The sequence below is a fragment of the Aphelocoma coerulescens genome, chromosome 7 (assembly GCF_041296385.1).
Source record: "Aphelocoma coerulescens isolate FSJ_1873_10779 chromosome 7, UR_Acoe_1.0, whole genome shotgun sequence".
NCBI lineage: Eukaryota > Metazoa > Chordata > Aves > Passeriformes > Corvidae > Aphelocoma > Aphelocoma coerulescens.
Window position 1 is genome coordinate 12,866,751 of NC_091021.1, and position 14,308 is coordinate 12,881,058.

Here is a 14,308-nt window from a genome sequence, read left to right on the forward strand (position 1 = left end):
TAGCTGTGCCTGTGAAAGCATTAGTGCAAACTCAGTTATATCAGTGAGAAAGTCTGTTGCTGTCATTTGTTTCATTCAGTGATCCAATATAAGCTGTATCATCTTAAACTTTTATTTACCAAAGCGGTTTACCCATGTAGCTGTACCAGCAGATCCTTTTAATTTTAGGCAAGCCCTTTTTCTGCTTGAGGGGCAGGAGGTGGCAAATGAGAAGGAGAATTAGGTTTTGGGCAGGCCTGCCTGTGCTGAGATGACTGAAGATTTGTTCATCACAGTTCTGTGGGAATTGACTGTGCTCAACAAGGGCAGCAAAATGCCAGGCACTGCATCTGTGTCATAGCTGCCACAGTTCAGAGTTCAGCACTGTTGGGAAAACATTGGTTCCCATCCCCAGCCTCCCAAGCAAGCATGTGTGACAGAGGTGCAAGTCCTGCAGTGTGTTACTACCAGTATAATAATACTAGATAGTTCTCTACATGAACTCTGTAAAGATCTTGGACCACAATGGCAAAATGTTAATAGCTGACATCCTTTATGACCTGTGCCTGATTGACAGTGTTCTAGAGTAACTGTATTAGCAGAGGAATATGGAAATAGTCCTAGGATGGGAAAAACACACAATATACATCTTTGTAAGTATTAAAAGATCTGATAGCAAAGCAGCAGTTAAACAGCTTGTCTGCTTTCCTGTGGCTGTGGCTCCTTTATCATAGAATCACAGAATGGGTGAGGTTGGAAGCACCACATTGTGTCATCTGGTCCAACCTCCCTGCTCAAGCAGGGTCATCCTAAAGTACCTGGCACATCATTTATTTCTGTCACTCCCTGGAGTTTGCCAGCACTGAGCTGCCTTTCAGCAGAACAGGAAGCTTCAGGTTAGCTGATATTCCTGGTGTGTGTGTAATCCCCCAAAGTGCTGACAGCTCTGGTTACAATTAGTGGTAATGGCAATGATCATACTGGCGTTTCCTTTTTACCTCAGCTCTGCTGGGGAAGGGAGTTGCCGTCATTCAGAGTGGCTCATGGTCAGGCAGAGAGCATGGCAGAGCCAGCCAGGCTCAGGGATGGAGACCTGGCTGGGAGCATTTTGGCAGGTGGCTGTCAGAAAGACAAGTTCATCTGAATTAGGTATTGCAGGCAAAGTCTAGAGATCTAGCAAGATTGTTAGTGGATATTTTTAATAGTAGGACTGGTTCCTGCACTGTGTGAAACCATAATTTTTAACAGGGTCTGTTAAATACTTGTGGTCCTTTTCCATGTGAATATGTAATCTAGGTCACTTGGGTAAGTGTGGCTTTTTAAAATGAAACTCTGTTTAAAATGACCCAGTAGTGGTGCCAGTGGTTTGCAGGAACTTTTGAGTTGAGATCTCCAGAGATATTTCAATTTTTTTTAGCTCACAGAAGTGGCAGCAGTAATATAAGTTACCCCTTTTCTACTGCTTTGTGCTAAACAGGTTTATTCTGTTATTTTCTGCTGTGCAGAATGAAAAGCCCAGTACTGGAGATGCAGGTTAGCAGTGTGAAAGATTGGGCTCTGAACTGACTGCTCTACTTCACGTAAAATTATGATTTGGGAGAGCCAGCTGGGTGTTCCTTCAGGACTAATATCCCAAGAAACCAGATTCCCAATAAATAAAATACTGGCTCAGGGCTATCTGCTTGGATGAGAGAAGAACTTTTTTTTAGATTTTTCTTCTGAATATACTTTGTACTCACTGAGGTTTTTTTCAGAGTAGCCATAGCCATTTTCTTGGTATGTTGCTTTCTTGTTCTAAATCCTTCAGAGGACTCCTTGAAATGCCCAGATCCAGTCCTAAGCAAGGCAGGAAAGTTTCTAATTTTGTGCTATCACTCATGAAATAACATATTGCTCAGTGGGCATGTAGAGTCAGTTAATATCTCTGCATGCAATTGCCTGTTTAATCTTAAAAAAAAGCGTATATATACTCTCTGCCTGAATGCATATTTGCTTCTGTAGTTAGAGTCACGTATGTTTTTAAGCTAAGTAAAGTGCTTTCTGTTCTCTACCAGCCAAATTCCTGGTACTCTTTCAACCCTGTTTGGTTAGAACAGCCTTTAACCTTTGCTTGAATACCTTTTTCTTAAAACAACCTATAATTCATCCCTGCAACAAGATCAGGAGAACTTGGGGTGTGACAAAATGGACATGTAGCTGCCTGGAAACCTTGAGGGAAAGAGTAAGGAGGAAAGACGATTGAAACACAGTAAATGTGAGCCTTATTGCAGAGCTGGCACAGGTGATTTCCAGGCATGTTGTTTATACTGAGACAATTCCATCTCCTCCGTACTTGTGCCAGCTTGTATCCAGAGACCTGCTGAAATTTCTGGCATTTCTTCCTTTCAATGAGAACAGTAGGGGAGGGCTTGGAGGAACCTTGTCATCCTCTCCATCTCCTGCTATAAATTCACTTGAACTGTCACCAGTTTGTTTTTCCTTTCCCCCAGCCAATGTAAAACTCCATCGTCACCTTGCCCCCTGCCTATGTGTGCTTGTCACAGATTAGCAGTGTTTGCTCTTGACCTGGTATTTCTTCCTCTTCCCAGTGCCTGTTCTAGTTAGGGGCTAATTTGTGGAATATCTGGAATATGTGGAATATTGTGTTTAATACCAAACTAAAGTGCAACATATTGAGGGGTTTACTCTGGAAGGACCATGAACAGCAAATGGCTCTGCCATCAGTGCAGACAGACTGCCTGGTGCAAACAAGTCAAAGGGGGCTTCTGACTTCTGTTTATTCAAATCTCACTCATTTAGTCTGCTCTGCTTTAGCTTGATTTATTTGGCAGTTGGTTTTGTGGGGTTCTTTTTGTTCCTTGCAGTGTTTATTGCAAGGTTTCCTTTCAGGTTGCTCTCTGCCCTGTGTGGGTGATGAGTTAGCGTGGCACAATGTGCACTGGTGTCAGCAGTGGGTGAACAGAGTCCCTGGCCCTGCCTGCTCCTGCCCACCCTGCTGTCACCTGTACCACAGGCTGAACAGGCTTTTGGGACATCGAGGGACCTGCAAAGGGTGTAGAGGGAAGAGGAGAGAGAGGGTGGGGTGTATCACTGTTGCTTTTGGGAGTTGGGATTGTGGCCCACAGCATGCCTGTTGCAACAGAAGATGGGGCTCTTCTAAAGTTACTGCTGTGTTCTTTTAAAATTTGTTTTATAGCAGTGCACAGTGACTGATTCTAATGTGTGTGCACACAAATAGTAAGAGATCATTCTTGCCTTAGATCACCTGTAATTTAAATAAACAAGACGGGCAGTCTGAAAGAGATGACTGGGAGTCAAAATGGAGCAAGGAAAGCCAGCTGACTAGTATATTGCACAAAAGATGGGGCAGACCTAAGATCTGCTATCTGCCTCTCTGCAACTTTTACCTCATGATCATCCTTCCTCCTTCCATTTCCCTTTCCTTTGAGCGAAAGATTAATTGTGCATTGAAATCATAACAAGAATTTGTGGTGTTAAGAATCTGGCCAACGGAAGAGAAAAAATCCTCAAGGAAATTAGCAGTCCACAAGCATTGTCTGTTCCCTAGATATAAATGACTAGGAACTTCCCAGCCAGGGAATGTTTTCCCTTTATTTTCTCTGCAACTTGCATTATCCTTAGCTAAGCACATTGTAGCACGCTCGTCTCTGAGTCTGTGTTTTTATCACAGAAATCCTGACCCCACTGAAATCTTCATGGGGCAGAGATTCCATTTACCCTTTCAGCTTTAATGCCCAGCTTCCATGTTTAATGAATGCAGGGAATACCTGTTTGTTCTCCAGTAAACAAATGGATAAAGGCAACCATTGTATATTGCCTGCAGCCCCAGTCCGCTTTTGCTCGTCCTGGCTTGTGACAGAGATTACCTGTGACAGACAAGAGAGTTTGTCAGAAAAAAGTTTCTGAAACAGATGTTGCAGTGTAAGGATAGGAGGTAGAGTGCAGAGTAAAGATAGCTGACTGAAGCAAAAGAAATCCAAGGCAGGCATTAGGACCAACTTTCTGGCTTTTCTGAGCACTGGCCTGTTGTGGGATCTCTCTTGTTGAGAAGCTCTCAAACAAATCAGACAGTCATTTTGGTTGTGCTGGAGGGTGAGGAACGAACTGGAGGTTTCTGAAGGTGTTTTTTCTTGTATCATTGCTAGTTTTTTTAAAAGCATGTGTCTCACCTGTCCTGGAGGTGAAGAAAGATTATTGAGCCTTTAGTCCTCCTCTACAAAGCTTCCACCGGTGGAATTTGGAGGGTGGTGAGCATCCAAGTGGCGAATTGAAGACAGTCTGTTCAGGATATTTTATCTGCCCTTTCATTTAGTCCAGGAAGCATGTTCTCTGTGATGCTTTAAAGTCTAGGGAAGGCTGGAGCTTACCTAGGAAAAGGCCGGATTCAAACTAGATGTTTCTGGAGAGGTAGAAAGAAAACAACCAGTGGGGGCAGAAACATTGTCTTTAGAGGATGGTGGAAGGCTGTGCACAATTGTTGACTGCTCCTTCAGGTAGCTTCCTTCTGCCAGACATGCTTGTGACATTATTCCTGTGAACTAGAGTACTTTCTATCTCTTCAATTTACATAATTGGGGATCGTGAGTTTCGTGTCCACCACCCCTTCTGTTTTCTCAGTGCCTCTTGGCCTTTCATGTCTCTTCTGCATTGCATCAGTGCCTCCTGGCACATTCTGTCTATGTCTGTCTCTCAGAGCCAAGTGTGTGTCTGGCCTTGAGAAATAATCATAAATTTTGTTCTGGCAGGAGGAGAGGCCAGGACAATCCAATTTAGATTTGAACCTGTAGTTCAAGGTGTTTTAGGGATTTCATATCGCTTAACCCATACCCTCCAGACATCACTTGTGCCTGACATGTAGATCAGACTGGAAGAATAAGAGGAATGGATTGCTCAGTGCACCAAAAAGAGGTTTTGAAGCAAACCTGTGTCTTTAAAGAGAGTGCCTTCTAATAAATGTTATCTGCAGAGAAATACACCAGCCCCTGCATAAGTAGTTAATGTTACTGCTTCAGTGTTGGCTCATAAAACAACTTTATCACCTCTATGACAATAATGATTAACAAGCTGATTTACAAGGGTGGGGTCACAAAGCCATTTGGCAAATTTAGCTTGTCTCACAGTGGCAGGAATACAGAACCTGAGTTTCACGGTATTTTTACCACTTTACTTGGAATACTTAACCCTGGTGGCCAGGCTCTTAAGCAGAGCAGTAGCAGCAGGTTCTCTTTTATGAGGATATTAACGAGGGTTTCCTCCAGTGCTTCTGGTACATGAGGAAATTGCAGGTCTCAGTCTCAGGATTCAGGAGTGCTGGGGAGGTTTCACAAGTTCCCGTCTCAGTGTTTATTCCCTGATCACTTAGGCACAGTGAAGTGACAGTGTTCCCAGGCACACTGTTACATGATGCCTCTGCTTGATTGCCCCTTGTGCCAAAGCTGGCAGAGTATCTACCCAGAGATGTGTGTAGATATATCCTCCTACTCTTAGTTTCTGGATGGCTTCCATTAAAATATCCTTCATCTGTTGATTCTCCATTATCTTGGATCCTAATAAAGGATTGTTTTGTTTAGACTGTGGCAGATTGTACTTTTATTATCGTATGGTAGGAATTACTCAGAGTAGCAAATTTAATTTAAAAACTATTTTAATCCAGAAACACTTTATGTGGTTGTAATATACCATGACACTGTTGAGAATCTGGACTTCTTAACCTTGGCAGTGTCTCACATTGAGCAGAACAGTGTATCTGAAAGCTCAGCAAGCTGTATTCCCTTTACTGTCTGTTCTGACAGTCCTAATGTAGGTGATCAAAGGTATTTATGATCTCCATGCTATGTAAACATCTACTACACTTTTAGAAGTTGGTAAAAATGCACGAAGTAGGCGTTTCGATGACTCTCACTCAAATTCTCAACATAGGCTCCTGCAGGGATGGAGGTCTTACTCAGTACCTTTTGCTTCTTAGCTAGTGTTGCTGACAGAAGCCCTGCCCTCAAAACACTCACTGCTCTCAGAAATGTCTGAAAACTGTTTTTTCTTTCCTGTCCAGAAAGTTCATCACATCTGATAGATTTCAGTACTGATTTATGTGGCCATGATGCAAAGTTCAGGTATTTCTGTGGCCCTGATCTAATAGGTGGGTGGAAGGCTATTGGAGGTGTTACTTGAAGCAACAGTGGATTACAGCTAACTCATTTGTCCTTCTGTTTCTACACATCTGTCCCCTAGTTCCCCCTAAAGTTGTTGGGATATTACATCTTTGGAAACAACCCAGTCTGAGTTTGGAGGGGTCTTCCATGCTTGCCTTGTCCGATCAGTATTTGATTGCTTTTCAGTTAGTCCCGGCCAGAGACTTCTATTAATGTCTTTTCTAATTTGAACAACTCTCAGGAACTGGAACAAGCTCTAATTCTGTGATAGGGTTTTTTCATGCCTAGTTTTTGGTCTTGCTCTGTTTCCCAAACAGAAAGTTTTTATAAGTCATGAGTTTAGGATACCATCTCTCTGGGTTAAAACTCTCAACAGACTTGAGAAGTTTTGCCACTGTTTCCTTGGCCACTTTTCTAGTTTGGTTTTTTAATATGAAAACATACATTGCAACACCATGTTCACTACATTGCTCTCCCATGGGACTGGTTTGTGCAACCCTCCTTCATGCTGGTAAGTAGGTTCTCATACAAGGAGTCTTTGTTGACTGAAAAGGCAAGACAAAGTGACTCGACTTCTCTGCTGTGTGTAATGGGGGCTGGGGGTTTGTGCTGCATAGTGACAATGCTGGGGCTGGGCAGTGGGGCCTTCAGAGGTGGACTTCTGCCAGCACTGTGCTCGGCCCAGGGAGCTGGGATGAGGGTCAGGACAGAGCTGTAACTCAGCCTGTGTCAAAGATGAGGGGACCTCCTCTCCTCCAGTGCAGGGCAGAGTTGTGGGCTCAGAAATGCGTTGTGAAGGTCGGACACAGGGACACCAGTCAGAGGCCCCTGGGAAACACCCACTGCTTTTGAAAGTTGTCTGTGAACAACAGCCCTGTTGTGCGCACAGTGGGCCACTCAGGAGGGTTTCTCTGTCTTGGAGGATACTCTGGTCTATGGCCTTTGCAGTTCTTGTTTTCTGGGAGAGCTGGCTGCCCATTTGTTTGTGAAAACATCACCTTGATAGAGCAAGGGAACTATGAGTAGCTTCCAGTCTTTGAATAGATGGATCAGGAAACCTCTGGGGGCCAGCAGCCCTCCTGACACATAGTTAAACTTTGACTGATCACACATTGCCCTCATAATCATATTAATGTGATACATCCAAAGGGACTTCAACTTGCACCATAACCACCACTGCCTTTTATCTTCTGTCTTCCTGGTGAGTCAGGAAACACATAACACAGTGCGTGTGTCCTGTCTTCCCACTGCACAAGACTCTCGCAGCCTTTGCCAGCATTGGTTTGTCTGCTGGTGTTTGGCAGTCCCTGTATTTCCCCCTCACCTCACTCATTCTGAGCAACTCTTTCTTCAGAATTATACTGCTCCCCAACTGAACAGTAGCACAAAGATATGCCTAGAAGAAAGTTTGAGTTACCTTTATTCATAGCTTTGACTTGTATGAGAAGCCTCTGTTTCAGAAATCATCTAAAATAATTGTGTCACCACCCTTTCAGCACGTGTTCAGATACTGTGTACCCGTTTTGTTTCTGCCATTGCTGCAGACAAGTCTCTGCCTTCCCCTCTTGCTTTCCAGTACAGCTTGTGCTTTCCCAAGCCAGGTGCAGGAGGCTGGGCAGTGGGGCATGTAGCTGCTCCTGCTGGATTTCCTGGCTTCTCCTCTCCTTTCCCTGGCAGCTGTGGCACCTGCAGCTGCAAACTCTGGCCAGAGGGATGCTCTCTGCAGTGTGGGCAGGGAGCCTGTATGGGAGGCTCATCCAAAACACAGCTTGTCCCATTTCAGGTGGGAGATATGTGGCAGTTACTGTAAAAAGCAGTGTTTGCTTTGTTGGTTTAAGCTGTAAGTGCTTTGAGGGCAGGGCCTGGCTTTTTTGTATGCACATGTGGGTGTGTATTTTTATACAATTCTTAACATGACACACACAGGAGCTGCTGTGTGCAAAGCCGTGGCTTTCTGTCTTGTGGAAGCTTAGAGAAATGATTTTCCTGATGCAGAGAGATGAACAGTGATTCTCATCTGAGCACTAGGGCTGTTCAGGGACACAACTTGCTTTGGACCTCTGGACACAACTGTTTTCCTTCTGTTGTCACCAAGTAGGGTACACCAGTATATTCTGGGTACAGCATGGCTCTTATGTCCACAATGATGTTGGGATGGAGTCCTTGACCAGTTAAGGAAGAAAAAGCTGCATTGTACCCTCTGTCAATTGCTGACTGGGATGCCATCATTAATTACCTCTCACCCATAGTTTTGACCATTTAAACAATTGCTTGCTCTACAAAGAATTTGGATTAGAAAACAGACTTTGCTCTTTATGTGTGCTGTAGGTAGAAGAGAAGCTGAACTCAGCAAAATTTTAATTTGTTTTAAGCTTGTTGCTTTTTTCTTTTTAACAGACAGGGATATATTTTTAAGCCCTTGCCAAGTGTGTGCTGAGACATCCCCTATGTTAAAGGGATAAGTCAAGGGTGAAAATTTTGCTTTCTGTTCCTTTGGTGTACTCTTAACTTAGTTTTTGTGCTAAATTGCCACACTTCTGAAATGTGATGTACTTTTCTGCAGATTGTAGTGTGTAATTTCACAGTTTCTCTGTTTTGTAAACTGAAATGTTCTTAGGAAAGGTTCAGGTCAAAGCTTAGGAGTGACTCCAGCAGTGAGAACAGACGTGTGCTGGATTAGACTGCATGGGGGCTGTGAAGTCTTCATCACTGAAAGGCTTTAGGAACAGATAGAGCTGTAAAGAGCGATATAATTATTAGTGGTTCTGCCAAGACAGCCTCTTGAGGTCTTCCTTTTCCTCCCATAATTTCCATGATACCTGGATAATGCATTACATTTGACTATCGCACTTCTATTCTTTAATCAGTTGTGTTTCCTTGAAACTCAAAATCAGATTCTAGCATCAACTGGGAACATCCTGGGACTCTTCCATCATGGTTCTGGGATGTCTAAACTGACTGACTCTGGACCTCTGGCCGTCACAGGGGAAGTTTTGACACCTTTGATTACATGTTCTGTGCTCTTTTTCCCAAGCCATAAAACATTCACTGCAGAACTGTTACCACAAAACACTGAGTAGACAGCAAGTAGACTTGGGACAGCAAGTAGAAGTCTTCCTTTCTGCTTGCCTAGCATAAATGGAGATGAAGATTTTATTCTTATTAGCTACAAACAAGAATGAGAGAAGACTGCAAGGAAAAATCATCCTGTGCATAGAGCCTTGAGGTCTCTGATGAAACAAAATAACACAAAATTTACAGATGCTAAAGCCAGTGATAACATCGATTTGATGCTGCATTTTGTCTTCCTTCTATAATGCAGTAAAATGGCCTGTAATTCACATTGCAAAATTGGCATGCATGGCTCTTTGAAGATACCATCTTCTTTGTATGTCTGCAGTGGCCAGAGTAACAAGCCCACCCACTACAGTGCTACAAGCCATACAAATAAATAAATAAAGAGGGACAAATAATGCTGTCTCCTCAGGGCAGCTACCCACTCGATGCGTCTTGCTTAGGTTGTGAACTCTTCAGCACAGGAAAGCTTTTGTTCCTTGTACAGTCTTAAATTCTCCCTCAGTGCTTAGGAAGGTAATAGATTATGATGATTGTGTTTATTACATTATATAAAATGTTACTTCAATTCAGAGATTCAACTTTTAAATCATTGCTGACAGTGACATTAGTTCAGATTTAGAGAGTTTGTTTGCAGTGTTTCTTTAGCCTGGCATTTTAAGCTGAGCACTTGTGGCCCGAGGTGGCTGCTATAGCGCAAAAATTCTCTGGAAAATTTGTATGCACTGTGGTTTATTTATTATCTTTGTACATGTACTTCATCTATTAGTGCCTAAAGTGAGTTTTTGGAGGGTGATTGTAGCCTTGTCACTAGCTGGGTGGCTTCACTCTTGCTTTCTTTCTGTTTATTGAATATTGTCAACTTCTGTGTCTTTCCCCTACTCTCAGCTTGTGTGGCTTTCAGACCCTCTGTAACTGTGGAGTCTGCAAGCAAAATATTTCTTCCTTCAAAGTGAAAAACAAACCCCAGCCCAGGGGAGCTAAATTAACTTCTGACCATCTGTTAGAAGGTTAGCAGTATCACTACCTTGAACTATGGCTTCATTTTCATATTTCATGCAGCAGCTTCTCTGCATTGTTTATATTGTGGTTGAAGGGGATCTTCCTATACCAGGATGCAATAGGAACGTCATTTTTCCTCTGACATGAGCAGATGTCCTATCTGCAGTAGTAGCAATAACATTGCTGCTTCCTGTTGTTGCAGGTGTTGTTAGCAGGCTGGAGCTGAAGGCAAAGAAAGGGCACATTTCAGCCCATGCCATTCCATGCCATCAACACCAGTACTCCCCCCAGGCACCTCCTTTTCCAGGTGTACTTGTGAGTAGTGGCTTTCTTGGCTAGTGGGCAGGAAGTTGCCCTGGAACACAAATTTATTTCCTTACTACCTGGCATTTGCTTCCAGACTCTCTGTTGTTCTTCTCTGCCTGGATGTCTCTGCTTTCTCTAGATTTGTTTACACTAAACCCAAATTACAAGTGGTGTGTTACCATATTTAGGGAAGGGGTGCCTGAACTGAGTCTGACACTCTTTTGAGTGTAAAACTCCCCACTCTTGGGTTTCAGGGCACAACCCTGTGCAAGTCTTCAGTCAGCAATTACTACATTCTTTTTCCTTTTAACAGGAGCTTGCTATCAAATCCCATGACACATTTCTATCACTAATCTGGCAAGCTGCCATTCAGACCACAGGAAGCCTCGGAGAGAAGAATATACACTTAGGGCCTTATTCCATCTTCATTATTCCCTACAGCAGCAGAATTCCTTAAAGTTTCTAGAAGTTTGATCTGAATGGAAAGTATTTTGCCTGAATAGCACCCCTTATTGGGGCATTGTCTCCAAGTCACAAATTTAGATGAGTGTTGTGGTTAGCAGTTTAATGTATATGGCTTGGCCATTTTTTCCACACCAACACAAGGAGTGCTAATCACTTCTGATGGTCTAGCAGGATTCTCTGGGACTTCTTGATTTGAGAACTGGGCAGTAAAGGTAAAAAAAACCAAAAAACAACAAAAACAGTTCCTCTTCAAGACTTTTGCTAAGAAGTTACTCATTTTGGCAAGGAGCAGAACATTATATTTGAATGGTTTTCAATGGGAACCACAGTCCTACTAAAGGACTAAAGCCAGGACTCTGTTCACAAAATACATGCAAAAAACTTGTACTTTGGAGGAAAAGAAACAAAAACAAAACTGCAATATGTGCATAAAAAGTAAAAAGAAGGCAAAATTGTAAGGCAGTGTTTGTAGCTGTCAGAGATCATGTGGAAGCCTTAAACTCCTTTCCTATTTACTTATTTGTACCTTATTGTATGAATGCATCGTTGTACTTAAAATGACTACTAATGTTTTATATTATTGCCATGTAGAAACTTACAAAGGGTTAGTAAGTTACTTTTCATGTTCAGATCATTGTTGGTTTATTGACTACTATTGTCACTTGTGTTTCCGTGGAGCTACAATTGTTGGGAAGTAACTTTCCTACAGTTTTAACCAACAGCACGTAGCTGTATTTCTGTAGTAATAAATACTATCTCAGTCCTTCAGGGCATTCTGGTTATTTCTAGGGAGGTTCATTCAATATTGTCTTCTCATTCCAGGTTATTGAAGGAAAGATGGCTCCTTTCTTGGGGAAGGTGATCAAGTTTGCCACCTCTCACGTGTACAGCTGCAGCCTTTGTAGCCAAAAGGGTTTCATCTGTGAGATTTGCAACAATGGAGAAATCCTTTACCCCTTTGAGGACATTTCTACAAGCAGGTACTCCACTGTGGTAATGTCAGTCATACATTTGATTTGAGTGTTAAAGCCTTGAGGATTCTCAGCCTCATGACCTTTTATTTAAAGAATTAGGGACTAGATTCCCCTAATGCACATTTCTAGGCAGCTACAGTAGATCACTGCTCCAGGGAGGCCACCATGAACAGACGTGGAAACAAATGAGAAGTGCTACTTCCCAAAGCCCTGTAAGTCTCAGAATAGCTGTTCAAAAAGGGAAGAGTCCCCAATATCATCACACAGTGTGATTTATCTGAAGTTCTTCTGAGTTTGCAAAGTGTCCTGAAAAGCCAAATGACTTCTCTGGAGTTATCACAGACATCTTTCTGTTCTCTGGTGTCACTGGGCCCATAATGTACTGGGATCATCCATTATAAAGCAATGACCATCTATTCTGAAGTGTCTTTCCCATGAAATGTTATGGCTAGTGCTCTGCTCTCTATCTGCTTATTCCTCTGTGCCTGTGTATGCAAGTTGGTTTTTTAATGACATTGATATTCTCAGGTGACTACAAAGTTAGTATAAGTGTATGCCAGTCCTAAAATAAACAAAAGAAACTTTATTTCACATCATGTAGAGTACTGGATGCCAGGTCAGGGACAGGAGTCACATGGAAAACCTAGAAGCAAAATACAGGAAGCCAAAGCAGACTTGGCAACACAGCAGTGTTACTACTCTTTTTCAGTAGTGTCTTGGATTTTGAATAAAGGAGATATATTTTTTTCCATCCTTAACATAAAGACAGTATATCTGAGAGCACATCATTCCTCCACAGATAAGTATTTTTTTGACTGTTTCAAATACAGTCATTGTAATTTGTTCTCTAAAGTGTACATTTGAAAGGGGGAAAAAATCAAGGACCCACTTTTGGAAACAATTGGGACCAGCCGATTAAAAGGGTTTGTTAAGAATCTGATTTCCTTGCATGCACAAAGATGTTAAATTACAAGTAACCAAGGATTACTCTTAAGGGATTTTCAGTCTGGTCTGAGTTTCAAAGATTGTTTGCGCATTGTTTTTCCAGAGTCTTATTCTAAAAAATGTATTGACAAAGCAGTGGATAAAAGCTAAACAATATGTTTAGCTAAGCTAAGCTCTATAAACAATTTTAAAGAAAAAATGTATCTAGGGTGCATGATGAGATAGGCTGAGTTAAAAAGAAAGACTAAGATGGCATAAAACATAAGATGTCTTTTGAGACTGCATAAAAGGAGACTGAAGATACTCCCGAAAGATTAATGAGAATGTGAAGGAACATTTGGGAAGGCAAGTTTACTTTAAAATTTGATTTGTCTGGGGGATTTTTGGTCACAAAAATATTATTGGGTGTATAATGTTTTCCCGCCCTTCAGCTGAGATCAGACATACCTTGCAAATACAGAGTTTAAAACCTTCTGGAATCAAATAGAATTTGTCAGCAGCACAAGGCAACAGAAGCTGCTCTAGCCCCTGTTTTTATGTGAATTAGAAGCCAGAAAGGACTTTGGTTCATGTTTCACAAATGTGAAGTTATGGTTGATGTCATGCCAAGGACAGTGGTCTTTGTTAATGGTTTTAATTAAAACACAATCAGCATGCAAGGTTCTCCAATATTTCTCTTTCTTATTTTGTCATTCTGCTTAGTCCTTTTGTATTCCTTGTGAACCTTGTGAACCTTGTTTTTATCCCCAGCATTTTTTATTATTCCTTGTGAATTTTTTATTATTCCTTGTGAACCTTGTTTTTATCCCCAGCATTTTTTATTTCCCTTCCTAGTTAGTTTTCTCATCTCATTACTACACATGCACCTATGGGGAACTAACCAGATTATTTCAGTTCCATATTTTTGCTCTGGAGGCAAGTTATGCCAACAGAAGAGCTTACACAGCTCCATCAGCTCCAAAGCAGGGAGGGAGAAGGCCAGGTGGAGGGGTTTTGTGTTTGTTTCCATCTCTTGAAGATGAGAGAGTTTTCTGAAGCAGATGTACAGACTGCTACAAAGACAAGCGTAAGGTGAGGAGGCTACTTAGAAATAGGGAGATGTACAGAGTAACCTGTGGCAAAGGGAATGGCAAGTCCAAAAGGTTCATGTGAAGACTTGCAATTACACCTGAAAATTCTAATGATATGTTCAGCTTTCCTTGTCAGTTGTCATACAGAGCTCTGAGTAAACAGCTCAAATTTGTGATGTAGTTGTGCTATTCTGAGTCCACAGTGTACAGAGATAATTGACTACAATTCCCTTTTCTCCCTCCTGGTTTTCTGGAATTGCTATCTACAGCAGAGTATTCATATTCTGTACACAGTACTGGACTGCCAGGTACCCTGGCTGAA

At 42.1% G+C, this 14,308-nt stretch overlaps 1 protein-coding gene across 5 annotated transcripts in view; it reads left to right on the forward strand.

Moving 5' to 3' along the window:
• PLEKHM3 (pleckstrin homology domain containing M3) overlaps positions 1–14,308 on the forward strand; it is an 84,151-nt gene that overhangs the window by 53,431 nt on the left and 16,412 nt on the right. For 4 of the 5 annotated variants that reach the window (XM_069022198.1, XM_069022200.1, XM_069022197.1 and 1 more), the window contains one exon: positions 11,820–11,977. In XM_069022198.1, the coding sequence (XP_068878299.1) occupies positions 11,820–11,977 (158 nt within the window). Of the gene's footprint in view, positions 1–11,819; positions 11,978–12,100; positions 13,524–14,308 lie in introns of those variants that run through there. The other variant, XM_069022202.1, reaches the window with a different exon arrangement.